At 35.6% G+C, this 15,402-nt stretch overlaps 1 protein-coding gene across 2 annotated transcripts; it reads right to left on the bottom strand.

The window, feature by feature from the left end:
- Positions 1–4,570: 4,570 nt before the first annotated feature.
- Positions 4,571–15,033, bottom strand: LOC110448016. Of its 2 annotated transcripts, XM_021494043.1 has the most exons (7): positions 14,948–15,033; positions 12,150–14,574; positions 11,854–11,989; positions 9,636–9,744; positions 8,142–8,272; positions 7,043–7,118; positions 4,571–6,505 (listed from the first exon to the last, which is right to left on the bottom strand). In XM_021494043.1, the coding sequence occupies exons 5-7, from the start codon at positions 8,242–8,244 to the stop codon at positions 5,884–5,886; spliced, it is 801 nt and encodes a 266-aa protein (XP_021349718.1). In that variant the 5' UTR covers positions 8,245–8,272; positions 9,636–9,744; positions 11,854–11,989; positions 12,150–14,574; positions 14,948–15,033; the 3' UTR covers positions 4,571–5,883. The 2 variants fall into 2 exon arrangements, with proteins under 2 accessions (XP_021349718.1, XP_021349719.1); XM_021494044.1 differs by lacking the exon at positions 11,854–11,989.
- Positions 15,034–15,402: the final 369 nt, after the last annotated feature.

Consider the following 15,402-nt stretch of genomic DNA (forward strand, 5'->3'; position numbering starts at 1 on the left):
GCAGTTTTGCTTAATCCTGAATTATCATTTTCATGTTATTTATTTTTACTCGTCGTATGAGCATTTAATTGACGCCGAGGCGTGAGACCGGTTGCAAGTGTTGTATGCCCTGGAGTACTGTGTCATGATAGTGTTGTATAATTCCCATCATGTCTCGCTGTGATATAGACAGTTAAAAACCTAATACAAGAAAAAGCATTGGTGTTATTTTCATTTTCGTTTGACAAAATGGTTTGAACGATGCATAACTGATAACGGATATTAAGTTACCAGCGTATCTACGTTTTTGTCGGTTAATAAATCTCATAGCATCGAGAAGTTTTGTTTTTGTATTGAAAACTCGAATTGATTTGTTCAAAAAGGGTGTAAACTCGAACGATATTTTTACAGATAAACTAAAAGTATTCACAAACAGGTGCAGTGTTCTCAGGAAATTTGGATGTCGGCGCTATACATCAGAATTTGTTCGTCACGTGAGAATGTTTTATAAGGTTTTGTATGATATCCACCGCAGCTTTATATTCTTCTCTTCACATTTATCGTTTTTTGTTTTAAATGTCAAATGTCATCCTTATAAACAATGTGTGATCGCTTGCTATACCAGTTAATCAACAAGCATATCTAACCATGTAATCAGAGTTACAGTCGTATTGTAAAACGCTACACTACAGAAAGAGGATCAATAATAACTCAAAGTTACTAAAGTCTTTTGAAAAGGCTTTAGCATTGTTTCGTCTGATATCTGAATTATCTTTTCACTGTCTGCACTATTATATATCATGTCAAACTGAGGGAACACTTCTCGTATCATGAAAATATTTTTTTCCAAGAAAAGAGAACGGCAATCCCTGGTTGAGTTTGATGGCAAGTTTTTGTCCAGCAGCTGTTGGCAAAGTCAAGGGAACAGGCTGCATCTGTATTTCTGCCGGCTTGATCTTTGTTCATGTGAAGCTTATTCGGAAGCTTAGCATGACTGCTAACAATATCCTGGCAAAATCCTTCAATATTACGTGCAGGCACAACGACGATGTGTCGCCTTTAAAAAACCACAATTCGAAATACGTTGACAGTTAATTCGGTAATCAAGGGCTTCCTCCTAATCATGATTTCCGTCATAGATGTTATACGATAACGGACAAACTAGCAACGCAAATTTAGAGAAATGCTGGATCATGCATGAAAAAATACGGAAGCAAGCGTTTTTCCCCTTATTGGCCCCTTGTATATCGTAGAGACCACACTTGTAAGGTCCCTTTTATATCGTAGAGACCGCAATTGTTGGCCCCTTCTATAACGTAGAGACCGCAATTGTTTGCCCCTGGTGTATCGTAGATACCACAATTGTTAGGCCCTTTGTGTATCGTGGAGACCACAACTGTTTGCCCCTGGTGTATCGTAGAGACCACAATTGTTAGGCCCTTTGTGTATCGTGGAGACCACAATTGTTAGGCCCTTTGTGTATCGTGGAGACCACAATTGTTGGCCCCTTGTGTATCGTAGTTGTGACAATTGAGGATCCCATTGTCTATTATATATTGGGACCCCTTGTAAATCGTAGAGGCCATTATTGAGGAGCACCTACTTTATCGTAAATAACTATTGTAGTTCCCCTTTGCGTATCGTAGGGGTCTATTGTGGGCCCTTTGTGTATCGTAGGGGATCTATTCTGGGGTCCCTTGAGTGTCATACAGGTCATTATGTATCGTCGAGGCCGATAATGTGGGCAACCTTGTGACCTAAGAGGCCATTAAAGATTCATAGGTTTTCTACGGTGTCATATATTAAGAGGAATCACGTTGGGAAGTTTTTGTTTACTTATTTTTCCCACTTGCAGTTTTTGTGTTCTTTTTGAGCAACTGTCTTCATGTGAATATTGCTGTTGTGAGCTCGTTAAGCCCGATACAAAAATTGTTACCTGTTGTACAACGTAGCAGGTCATAGAAAGAGTAATTGACGAGTTCAACTTAGTCTCTGAAGTGACACATGCAGGTTGCTTAATATAAAAGCACACACACACACGCGTATTCTATTTCAATAGCATATACAACACAATCGAGATATAGTCGGATGTTGATGGAGTAGGCCGTTCCGGCTGGAGGAAGCCAGACGTGTTGAGATACGGGGTCAGTGTTGGCATCAATTACTGACTGTTGTAAGCTTAACATATTACTAAATGATAATAAAAAAACACATTTGTATTTCGGCTAAAAGAATACATGACTTCTTAATATTAATGTCAGTAGCAGGAATATTTTAAACTTCCATATAACGACTTTATTTATTTACATAATTTTCAAGGTCTCGTGTGAGTATTTATGTTTGTAGGAATGTGTTGCACACACTAGTCTACAACTTACGCATCACAAGTTTAACACCAGGCAGATATCACAGCCACAGCCGACCTTAGTGTTAGTAAGCTTATATCAAAGTTGCAGACTGTTTGGATTTGCTGATACTATCGACTGAATTATTTGTAAAAATTAAATTAAATAAATGTTTAATAATTTATTTTCTAAATTACACAATGGTGATGATAGACACGCATAAAGTTTGTATAACATTACTGAGCTTATCTAAATACAAAAATTGTAATTTCTACAATTATTTAATGAAAAGATCAGATTCATGTTTTTTGTTTGAAAATGCGGTAAAAAAATTGTGCACAGTTTTATTATTTGCCGTAGTATCGCTTATATTATTGCATTAAGTAGCATGTTCATGAAACAATGTTTTCTAATAAGTATAATTTAATTAGCTTAACATTTCAATCTTATCGCTACAGCAAACCATTGTCATTTTACAAACATTGACATTGACTATGCTTCAAAGATCATGTTAATAGTTCAGAAGCATTGGATTTTGTGTCGAAGACTACGAAACAATAGACACGTGATATATTGTTCTCGTTTACATAAAGTCTATTGTGTCTGTTTATAGAAGTATGCCAGTAGGTGTCTGTTTAACGACACATAGTATGTTTACAAGCACAAGGTATACAGTGCATTGTGTCTTTAGTACAGACACATGGTATAATGTTTTCTTTGTACAGACACATGATAGATGCTGTTCTTTGTACAGATACATTGTATATGGTATATTTTGTACAGACACATGGTACATCGTGTCCTTTGTGAGGACTCATGGTATATGGTATGTTTTGTACAGACACATCGTATATGGTGCTTTTTGTACAGACACATAGTATATGGTGTCTTTTCTACAGACTCATGGTATATGGTGTCTTTTGTATAGACACATGGTATATGGTGTCTTTTGTACAGACACATGGCATATGGTGTCTTTTGTATAGACACATGGTATATGGTTCCCTTTGTTAAGACACACGGTATATGATTCCCTTTGTAAAGACACGTGGTATATGGTGTCTTTTCTACAGACTCATGGTATATGGTGTCTTTTGTATAGACACGTGGTATATGGTGTCTTTTGTACAGAAACATTGTATATGGTTCCCTTTGTTAAGACACACGGTATATGATTCCCTTTGTAAAGACACGTGATTTATGGAGACTTTTGTACAGACACGTGGTATATGGAGACTTTTGTACAGACACGTGGTATATGAAGACTTTTGTACAGACACGTGGTATATGGATACTTTTGTACAGACACATGGTATATGGAGACTTTTGTACAGACACGTGGTATATGGAGACTTTTGTACAGACACATGGTATACTGTGTCCCTTGTACAGCACTTGGAGGATGATGTCCTTTGTACAGACATTGGTATACTGTCTCTTTGTACAAATATTGGTATTGGTATATTGTGTTTTTTATTAGACATTGGTATATTGTGTCCGTTGTACAAACACTTGGTATATCATGTCTTTTGTACAGACACATGGTACATCGAGTCTTTTGTACAGACACATGGTATATGATGTCCTTTGTACAGACACATGGTACATCGTGTCCTTTTTACAGACTCTTAGTTGATGGTGTCCTTTGTCAGACACGTGGTATATGGCGTCCTTTGTATAGACAAATGGCATATATTGTTTCGTTTATACAGACACATGGTATTTGATTGTTTTTTGTACCGACACATTGTGGATATGTTATCGTTTATATCGACATATGGTAGATGGTGTCTTTTACAGATACATGTGTATTGTGACATTTGTACAGACACGTGACTATGGTGCGCTTTGTGCAGACACATGATATAGGGTGTCCGTTGTACAGACACGTGTGTGTGGTGTCGGTCAACACACACTCGAATATGGAATCCTTTCAAAGAGTCCTATATCGACGAAACAGCTGTATGATACTTTGCTATCCTTTCTAGGCTTACTGTATTTATAACAAAATATTAAAGATACTATCACATGTGTTTGTGTTTTTTTCCTCATTCATAGTATTTCGTGTTCGTTTTAAGATATTTAGCATATGAAAACCGATTACAGATAGGGGGAATATGATGTATTTTCACATCGACAATACATTTTTTAAGCATCGGTGTCTAACCCCATCTCCAGCTCTCTGTATGCTGTAATATTGCATCAAAGGGACATAAATCTTGTTAACAATGATTGAACATATTGTAGATGAAAATAATACTGCTTTATTTAAATGTCAATGCAATTTGTAACAAAGAAAACATAATAAACTTGCATACTTAAAAATGAGTTATAAAACTGCATGCGTACATACTGCAATCAAGTCACCGTTCAAAAAGAAAAATTGCCTATGATTGAAGCGTACATGAATTATATTACATTGTAAACATAACACTCAGTGGTTTTATACGGTACAGTCCTTACCAACAGCACCGGTATTTATATATAGCAGCTTTGCAAACATGCATGAACCAATCTCCTCCGAGCAAACCACATATTGTCTAGTATTTCTCTTAAAATGTTTTCATTAGTTCGTCATGTATTGAGTATTATATATATTCGTATCACCGGTTGCATTAAAAATGAACTCCATAATAATAAACAAAAAGTATTCTTACATTTTTGTACTTTGCATGGTAAACAAGAGTATTAGGTGAATAACACCCGTCCTATTCAATGCATATATGCATCAACTAAATTGATATAACAGACATAACCCCACTACAATAAACATATGTTGTACTAACCAAACTGACACAACAGCAACAAGATAACTGGTGGCTATATATATACTAAAACTAATGCATACGCATACAGATGAGACCCAAAGGTATACATGTATACTGATAAAGGACACTGGTGTACATACCTATTCACTGCTGGTTTAATTTGTGGGTATACATGACGATTCTCATAGATATGCACACAAGCGGAATTCATTGGTATGCCCGCATGCATAATAGCATATGCTATTAATAGTTATACATGCATACAACTGTAACTAATCATTGTCCATGCACACATATGTATACAGTATATATTATGACTCATGGGTATGGATAAGGTAATATGCAATAAATGAAAAATATACAAATGTTTCCCGTGGTAAACATACCTATCACTGAATGGTATGTAAACGTAATTGACTAAAACGTGTATCTACATAACCGTTTGAAACTGTTGTCATTTGGAGAGGCTTCACTGACTTGCTATGCATGTTCTCTCTCAGTTAATCTTACTTATTTCAAATCCTAAATAATATATACACATACACAGAATTGCACACGGTTAAAAGTAATACATTGCGCTGCATACACTGAACATGGTTTAGTATGGTAGAAAACACAGAGTTCAAATAAATCCTGATTCACTATTTCAAAACGACAAATGCAATAATTTCATACGGAGAGTATGTATTATTTTCGATTTTTGGCATTCCATTAGCTAATATACGTGTTTTGATATAACGATACAAAGCACGCTATCATACCTCACTCTATCATTTTACAAACTACTAAAGTTATGTATTATCTACGCTTTCTTCGCCGAGTGACATTCTGAACAGAAGGTCTATTTCTGCGCTTGGGGACCTTGGTAAAAGACAATCGGCTTTATCGTCAAAAACATCATCTTGTTCTTTGTCATCGGGTTTCAACATTGGCTCCCTCTCACGATCTTCCGTATCTCGTTCTAAAGATGACTGAGATATCCTGTTATCAGTATTAACCGAAATGTCCGGTACATTTGAGTTCGTGGCTTTGTTTTGGCTTGGAATTGCGCCCGTGCGCTTTGTTACCGGTTGCGTCTCGTCTAAATTATCCAGAGTTTCACGTGATGCGTCAATGAAAGGTAAGTTCCAACTGACGTTATCGCGTGAACCCGGTACAAACTGGTCACCCGGTACAAACTGGTCACTCTGGGAAACGAATTTACCCTGGGAAACGTCCAAAAGAACTTTGTCGGAAGTTAATCGTGATTGATCTTGTTTCATGCTTGATCTTGCCGGTTTTTGGGGGGACGGGGACTTAACCGGGGGGGACGGGTGTGTCTGTGTCTCTGTGGCTGCTGTCCCGTTGCTTTTCGGCTGGTACGACTTAGCCACCGTTGAATTGATGTTTTTGTCGGCTCTATTTCTCCTATACCTGTCAAAAACAGTTGAAAATGAAATAGAAGATATTACTTTTCGAAATCACACGATGTCCTATGCCATCTGGCTAATATATCCATATGCATGTGTGTATGCCTGCGTGTATGCTGGAGATATAATTGTTAACCATTTTATAGCCATAATTATAGCTTTGATAAACCATTTCTGACACAAAATACGTTGCGTGATTTTCATTGAAACACTAGTTATAACAATGTTCTGAGAGTATAAATGCGAACGACGATATCTGACTCTCGCGAGATATTTCTTCACATTTTCTGCAATATTGATTCATTTAGGTGGAAGATCCCTAATATTCGAAAAGAAACTTCGCCCTTTTCAGGCCACTACGATATGTTTTTAAAGAAGAACCATTGCAAATAATAAGCAGCTTATACGAACCCTGAGAAAAGCCCCTACTTAGTACTTTCATTTCAGTTTTATCGAGCCGGCAACTGTCACAGACAGTTACAATTACCGATACATACATTTTGTAAAATTTGAAAAATATCCTTGGTCGATTTTTACTTACCTGTGATAAGCGAATGCGAGTAAGATGACAGCAATTAGTAAAACCACCACTAAAGCTATCATTAGCATAACAAGTCCTGTAAGATAAAAGACTAACATAAGACTCGTGCATGTCAATGATCGTAAGCTAGGGAAATTACATGCAGACTTTTTTGTTATATGCTTTTAATTTCTTGTTATTTATTTCAATCGAGAAAACAAAATAAAAACAGCTGACCGACTGAGATAATCTTAATTTTCAACAACAGTCCAGTAGAAATAAATATACTCCGAAAGTGTCAGCAAAACAGCTACTCGAATTGAAAATCGATAAACCTAGAGAACCTGAACACAGGAAGATGTACATGGAGACCTTTGAAAAGTACAAGGGAAATAATGCTATATGTTTAAGAAGGGTTAGCGTCTTCTGCTTCAAAAATGGAACCCGTCATGTTATCAGACAAACTTTCAAACTGAGTTATGGGTTTCAAAGATTTAGGTTATGGAAAACCATGGGCAAGTTTTCGATTGCCATCATAATCTCTTTAAGAAATGTGCCTTGTCTTTGTCTGAACGTTATATTATACTCGTTAGTGTTACTTGTTTTGTTGTCACAAACCCGTCCTCTCTATGAAGACCTGACATTACATGGATTTGATCACTAATTTCACCAGCTTGCATCTTTAAAACCGATAACTCAGTTTTAAAAGTTTGTCTGCCAGCAATCGACATCTACCACAGAAGACATCAAACAGGAGAAATAGGGGTTAGATCGAAAATTACATCACATGCTTTTTGTTTATCACCATACCTTGGACATTTCTATTAAATGTGCAGAGGAATAGGAAAAAGGAAAATTACCCGTGAATTTCATTTTGGAACAGTTTATGATGTATATTATTAAGGGGAAAGCAAGATGATATAGGCTAAAAGGTCAGATAGTGCCAACTATAAACAGTACGAAACTAGACTGATAAGTGGTTAATATTATATACCTCATTTAAAGAGCTTACCTGAAAATATGACTTATAGTTATGTGATTTAAGCATCTTTTATCTGCAAGTGAATCATAAAGGTTTGCCATATGAAAATACTACTGCTGATCCAAACACAATACTTACCTGAAGGTTCGTATTTTTTGCGGTCATCATCTACCTCGCTGTCTTTCTCCAACTTTCCATAGTTTGGTTTATGCAGTTCGGTTGTTCCAATAGTAGACGTCATTGTGGCTAATGTTACCACGTGAGAAACACTGTCAAATAAAAAACCAAAACAAGAGTTATGATTACTAAAAAGTATTAGAATTGTTTATTTGAATGCCTTGTAAACCTACTTGATACCAGTTTGTGCCTAGAGTTACGGAGAAGCATATACAGTTATGTGAAAGATGTAGCTGTATAGTTAGTGATAATGATTTGCCAATCTTTAACTGTAGAGTATTGGAAAAGCTTATAGCTAGATTCAGTTTTATATGTAGGGATTACTGTATGCCAATGCTTAGCCGTAGAATAAAGAAGAATGATATATAACAAATTACTAAATAATAAAGAACAAGTCTATAAGAATGTGGTACAAAACAAATTGTACAGTAATGGACCAATATGTAATAAGATTAAAATGCATTTTTGTATATATACAATGTTTCGATGTTTAGTGTTGTAGAATATATTGCAATGGTTTAGTAGAGTAGTGATGGTGAAGTTGTAAAAAAGATTATTATTTGGCCGTTTATGTTGACGGTTTATTTTCTAGTTACTTTTTTACAGCTACCTATACAAATATCGATTCCTTAAAGTTTGTTTATATTTCATATATTCTGAAGTTTAGTTTTATGGGCATGTATTGATGTTTGACATGTAGATATGTGTATACACAAGGAAGCATAACAATGCTAGCAAATGATGAAATACTAGTTTGATTTTATGTGGTTTCATGTACCTTTGCCCTATAGAAACAGGGCGTGTTTTGATGTACCTTTGCCCTATAGAAACAGGGCGTGTTTTGATGTACCTTTGCCCTATAGAAACAGGGCGTGTTTTGATGTACCTTTGGCCTATAGAAACAGGGCGTGTTTTGATGTACCTTTGCCCTATGGAAATAGGACGTGTTTTGATGTACCTTTGCCCTATGGAAACAGGGCGTGTTTTGCATGTAACATCACCTAAACAAAGCAATATCTAGAAAAAAAAATCATCGTTCAAACAATAACCATACTTAGTTACACTGCACAAAGCGGTAGATATTTGAGTAGGAACAAAGGCCAACATATTTGTCAACATATATTTGTTGCCAATGATATTTCTTCTGCTAGATGCCTATGTGACATAAAGACCTAATATCTAATACATCATCAATATCGTAGAAATATAACATTTGAACCATGCAGCTCATCAGCAAATTGATAAATGTCAGATAATATTTTGAAAAACAGGACAACTGAGGCATATGTGCTGTCAATCTAGATACGTAAATAGCTCATGCCCATTGTTAAACTATTTCCTTGTTTTTTATTATCTGCTGGTCTCTTACGTTCTAAAAATGAAACTGAAACTGAAATAAAGGATAAATTGAATTTAAAATGTAATATTTGTCAAGAAAGACTTATGCGTACTTACATGACTGTGGTCTTTGTCCTTGTTCGTTGTACTCGTGTCGTAGACAAGGCGTCACCGACTTAGGACGGACATCCGCGGTGAATGTACGCAGACGGTACACAGGGGCTAGCTACATGCGAAAATGTATAGTTATATTTTATGTTCTTGCAGATATGAAATATACAATGAGGACATTTTCTGTCGTGATAAGGTCAGATTTTAATGTAAATAATACAATTCTGCAATCAGTGAAGCAATAGATTTTATAAGAAGTACGTATATGTGGTTGACGGGGAGGAAGCGGAGTTATGTATTTATATATACACCCTGTGTGTATGCATGTGTAGGGGAAAGATGTCAGGAATCCTGCGGAACTATCATTGACCTTTTTTCTTACAATAACGATTTAACTGTTAGCGAACATAAAATTAACTGTTAAAAATATCTACGTATAGGTTTATGCCAATTTGTGTTTGATTTAGATGCCTTCATATTATAAATATGTTGATTACTGTAACGTATTCCTATGTTTGTGTAAGGAAACAGGAAGTATAAGCATCCATTGTATCATTCGAGACGGGATTGTCAGTTTGCAGATGATTATAAGTATGGCCCTATTCATATCATTAAAACATGGTACTTGTATAAATAGAGATATGTATGAAAGTATAAGGATAACACATACTTAATTATGCATGGAAGTACGCAGGAAACAGGGTTTTATTGGGTCAAAGTCCAAGTAAACGTTAGGATAAGGTTATACCACAGTGTGACCTATTACGACTGTGTGTTACCACCTATGACAATTTTAACTAATCTCCCACAATTTCGTATGATTTTGCATCTCCCCTCCTAACCTCTCCACTGACCTTTGTGTCAGTTCCTGCCTGTCCACCTACTCTTCTATCCCCATCTTAGCTTCTACGATTCTCATCAGAAACATTCCACCTTATGGTCTGCTCTTCCCCCTGTTAATTTTCTATATCACTTCACCTAATCTTCACCGTCTTTCTTTATCATTAGATATCATCCCTCTATCCATTCTGTTATCCCTTCTCTTGTCATCAGACACTATCTCTATACTTAGGCGTCTTTCTCTTGCTTGCTCATCAAAAGCAATTTCTCTACCTAATCTTGCCTTGTCACCTCTTCTAACCAAGTTGTCTATTCTTACTTTTTTTTAAAGTTTTTTTTATAATTCCACCTAACATAATCCCCTAAGCGTTTTAGATTTAGCTGTTTCCGGCCTCATCTTTTCCATACATTTCTTATTAGTGTCCCTACATAATTTCCCTACTTAATCTTCTGTTCCTTCTTCACTTATCCACCGCTATGTATCCATCCCACTTAATCTTCTATTCTTTGTTCACTTATCAGTTATAATATCCCCACCCGATATGATTTTCTGTCCTTCATTCACCACAGTAATCAGTTATTGTATCTAGATCCTACATTATTTCCTGCTCCTTGTTCACGTATCAGTTATAACATCTCCAGCCTAACTACCTAACCCTCTGGTCCTCGTTCACTAATCACTTACTATATCTCCGTCCTACCTAATCCTCTGCTCCTCCTTCAATTATCACTTACTTTATTCCAACCCTACCGAATCCTCTGCTCCTAGTTCACTTGTCACTTACTATATATCCATTCTACCAAACCCTATGATCCTTCTGTTCTTATCACTTACTATATATCCACCCTACCTTACCCTATTGATCTCGTTCACATATCACTTACTATATCTCCACTTTTCCTTATCTTCTGATCCTCATTTACTTATCACTTACTATATCCCCACCCTACCTAACCCTCTTAATCTCCTTTACTTATCACTTGCTATATCTCCACCCTACCTTATCTTCTGCTCCTCATTAACTTATCACTTACTATATTCCCACCCTACCTAACCCTCTGGATCTCCTTTACCTATCACTTAATATATCCCCACTCTATCTTATCTCTTGATCTCCTTAGCTTATCATTTTATATATCTCCACCCTACCTAATTCTCTTGATTTGCTTTACTTATCATTTACTATATACCCATCCTACCTAATTATCTTGGCTTCCTTTACTTATTATTTACTATATTTCCACCCTACCTTATCTTATGCTCCTCATTTAATTATCATTTACTTTATCCCCACCCTACCTTATCCTCTTGATCTCCTTTACTTATCACTTACTTTATCTCCATCCTACCTTATCATCTGGTCCTCGTTCAGTTATCACTTACTATATATCCACCTTTTATAACCTTCTGCTCTTCGTTCACTTATCACGAATTTGATCTCCATCCTGCATACTATTCTGCTCCACGTTCACTCTTCAATTACTATGTATCCATATATACCTTCTAAGCTTGTCTAAAACTAAAATAATTTTGCTATATTGACACCATGTCCGTTTTAACTATATTAATAAATACAATAGTTTTGCAGGAATTAGGTTGCAAAATAATATATGCTATTTTCAGTAATATTAATTCAATTTACATTAATGTTATATATACCAACAGCCCGATGGTTGTACCTTGTAAACATTTCGTAGTTTCCAGTGTTATCTCCCTTTGAATGGTAGAGTGTGCATCCGTTTGTAGTTACTTCCCTTGATTATCAGCTGCAGTTGTTGGCGTTTCAAATAAATGCCACAGTCGATTCTCTTGTGAAAAAGAGGTGTATGAATTGTAGATATTTCCGTTCCAGATGTAAGTACTGATTTTAGCAGCATTGCAGTTGGAGGCATGTCAGTTGCTGAAGTACTATTAACGTTACACGTGTAGTCATTGCAAATGTTCCCATCTCCTTGATGCACTTGAACGGCTTTTAGACCACGTAAATCAAAATCAAACAGTTGTTTCACACTTTGAAATATCTCTCTTTACGTAACATTTGCTTAGAACGATTATTCAATAGTCTTGCTATTTTGTAATTATCACAGAATTAAGCATTTGCTTTGCATACATTATTTCTACATATAGACTATATTAAGCATTTTCATACATATACACACCATTTAGAATTCACATGACGATGTATCTAATCATGTGGTGTGTTAATTCAAGTAAACACATCGAGTCCATAAGCTTCATATTATGTGCATAGTTTTTAAAATGGTATGTAATATATATTGACTAAGCGTGAACATGACTAAATGGTATAATGAAATGCATTTATCTTTTCGGGGTAATGATTCTGATATTCGAACATGTCAATGTATTTTTGCAAGATTCATCGGCATTTTTTTTTCACGAGCAGTATGTTGATATAACTCATAATGAATATCATTTATACATAGAACAACTACTCGTCAGCTTCAACTTATAAACGTTCTTTTAAGATAACCTACAAATGTTGAAATGTATCACCGGTAAATGTAGTAACAACAATATTGATACCTTTATATTTATTTATATTTATATCAAGCACTATTGAACAGTCAATATATCTTATTTTGTTCTCTTTTAAAATGTATGGTTGTGATATGACCTTACAATATATCCCCCTTTGATCTCGTTATCAATTTTAACTGATTCCTGGTGACATATCTTAAAGATTTTCGTTTGTTTTGTCTTTAATTTGTTACGATCGAAGGGTTGTTTTTAAAAACACAAGCGAAGGTTATAAAACTACACTTTAAAAAATCTATAACCAGCAAAACAAATTTCTGCAACGATAATATCTACGAGGAAAATGAAGTTTGTGTCTTGTCTCGCCGCGCCGAGAAAGCGAACGTGAGACTAAGGTGTTGCTTTTCATTTTCAGTTAACTCCCTTTCCAGACATGTCATTTCGCAAAAGTCTTGGTAATTATAGATACAGAAACAATATTGTATTTGGTTCAAATCAGTTTCTATTATATTATCCTACATGAATCAACAATAAGAGTAGTTTTCCAAGACGTTTGAAAATCGGGTTGATTCGTTATTGACAATCTCAACAATTGGGGTACGATTTCGTGATAAAACAGTGTTAAAGGTTTTAACACACCTATTGTCCTAAACAACAACAAGTATTACTGGACAGGTAATTTGAATCCTCCCGTTAAAGCTTCAGATGATCCTAGCTTCTTAACTAAAACAAATATGTAATAACACGAACATAGAGAATAATGTACAACATGAACAAATATTACAAAACAATAAGCAATGCCGTGTTACTGCTCAAACATACGTATATGCGACATAAAGAAACAATGCAGAAATCAGCCAACATATTTACTATTGCATTGCACGTATCTTGGTAAAAGGCGAACAGAATAAGTCTTAACGCTTCTGCAAGCTTAGCATGGTTGCAGCTTACTACACATCAAGAGAAACAAACAGCAATATAAAGTTCGAAAGTACATCTTGCATGACTAAACATTCACGTTTTATCGAATTAACTATTCAATAATCTTCCCCACTGAGGGACATTCTGAACAGTTGGTCTATGTGTTCACTAGGCGACCTTGGTAAACGACAGTCGATGTTATCGTCAAAAATGTCATCATCGTCCTCATCGTTTCTTAACAATGGATCGCTTTCAAGAGCATCTGTATCTTGTTCGGTATGAGATACCTTGCCATCCAAATCAACTGAAGCGCTCGGTTGACCTATATTAAGATTGTTTGCCTCGCTCTCACTAAGAATTATTGTTCTTCGCGTCATAACCGGCTGCCTTTCATCTAAATTATCCAGAGTTTCCCGTGATGCATCGATAAACGGTAAGTTCCAACTGACGTCATCGCGAGTGACTGGAACGAACTGGTCACTCTGGGAAACGAAGTTGCCTTGTGAAATGTCCAAGAGAACTTTGTCTTGTTTCATGCTGGTTGTTCTGGCCGGTTTTTTGGGAGTAGGTGTTTTAACCGGTGACGGCGGCGTTTGTGCCTCTGTGGCGACAGTCCCGTTGCCTGATTTCTGATACGGCCTCACCATCATCAAACTTACTTTCTGGTAGCTTCGATTTCTCCTATACCTGTCAAACAAGATTGATTAAACAAGTTATGCTCTCACTTTGCCTTTATTAATAAGGGCCCTACATTAGTTAATTAACAATATATCCTTTTATCCAGCAATGTATTCTTTATCTTACCGTACCTTTTTGTTTATTAATTTCTTTACACTAATAATATTTATAACTTTATACAGCAGCAGTGTTTTAGATGAATATAAAAGTCAATTTTACATTTGAATATGTTTATTTATTCTTTGAATTCACATTCTTAATACATGTTATATATTTTACCAAGTCCATTTCCCCCGTGTTGCATTATATATAATCCTGTACTCAAAATCGACTTCATAATGATTTTCAATCTATGTGATTTATTAACCAGTAGTTCACTTACCTTTTGTACGCCATTGCCATTAGGATAATAGCTATAATAAACACCACTGCCAAAGCAATCAGGATGATTAAAAGGCCTAAAAAGAAACAGCAATTGTAAATTTTATGTTGCATTACAAATGAATGTCATGTGCATTTAGCAATCGTTTACTATGTTGATATATGTAATATATAAATTGATATTGGAAATTAACTTGTCCTTTATCTCACCTATTTCATTCGTTGATGCACATAGACATTTTCCAAAAAACAAATATAAAAGAGAAAATTCAAACTTGATACTAAAAGACAACACATGACAAGCTGAGGAGACACAAAACAAATACAAAGACACCATGATCTCCCAGAAAGGAGAGGAGGCTACCGAAGGTTAGACCGTCATGTCCGATACAGGCAAGTATGACAACCAAGATTAACATAAGACAACCATCATTAACATAAGACAACCATCATTGA

The sequence above is a fragment of the Mizuhopecten yessoensis genome, unplaced genomic scaffold, assembly GCF_002113885.1.
Source record: "Mizuhopecten yessoensis strain PY_sf001 unplaced genomic scaffold, ASM211388v2 scaffold3781, whole genome shotgun sequence".
Lineage (NCBI taxonomy): Eukaryota > Metazoa > Mollusca > Bivalvia > Pectinida > Pectinidae > Mizuhopecten > Mizuhopecten yessoensis.

What these genes read in the sequence shown, in the direction of transcription:
- LOC110448016 (XM_021494044.1), bottom strand. Translation starts at nt 8,244, where the DNA reads ATGACGTCTACTATTGGAACAACCGAACTGCATAAACCAAACTATGGA. An exon ending in CAAAAAATACGAACCTTCAG is followed by an intron (nt 7,119 to 8,141) that starts GTAAGTATTGTG and finishes TTTATCTTACAG; the next exon opens with GACTTGTTATGCTAATGATA. An exon ending in CTCGCATTCGCTTATCACAG is followed by an intron (nt 6,506 to 7,042) that starts GTAAGTAAAAAT and finishes TGTTTTTGACAG; the next exon opens with GTATAGGAGAAATAGAGCCG.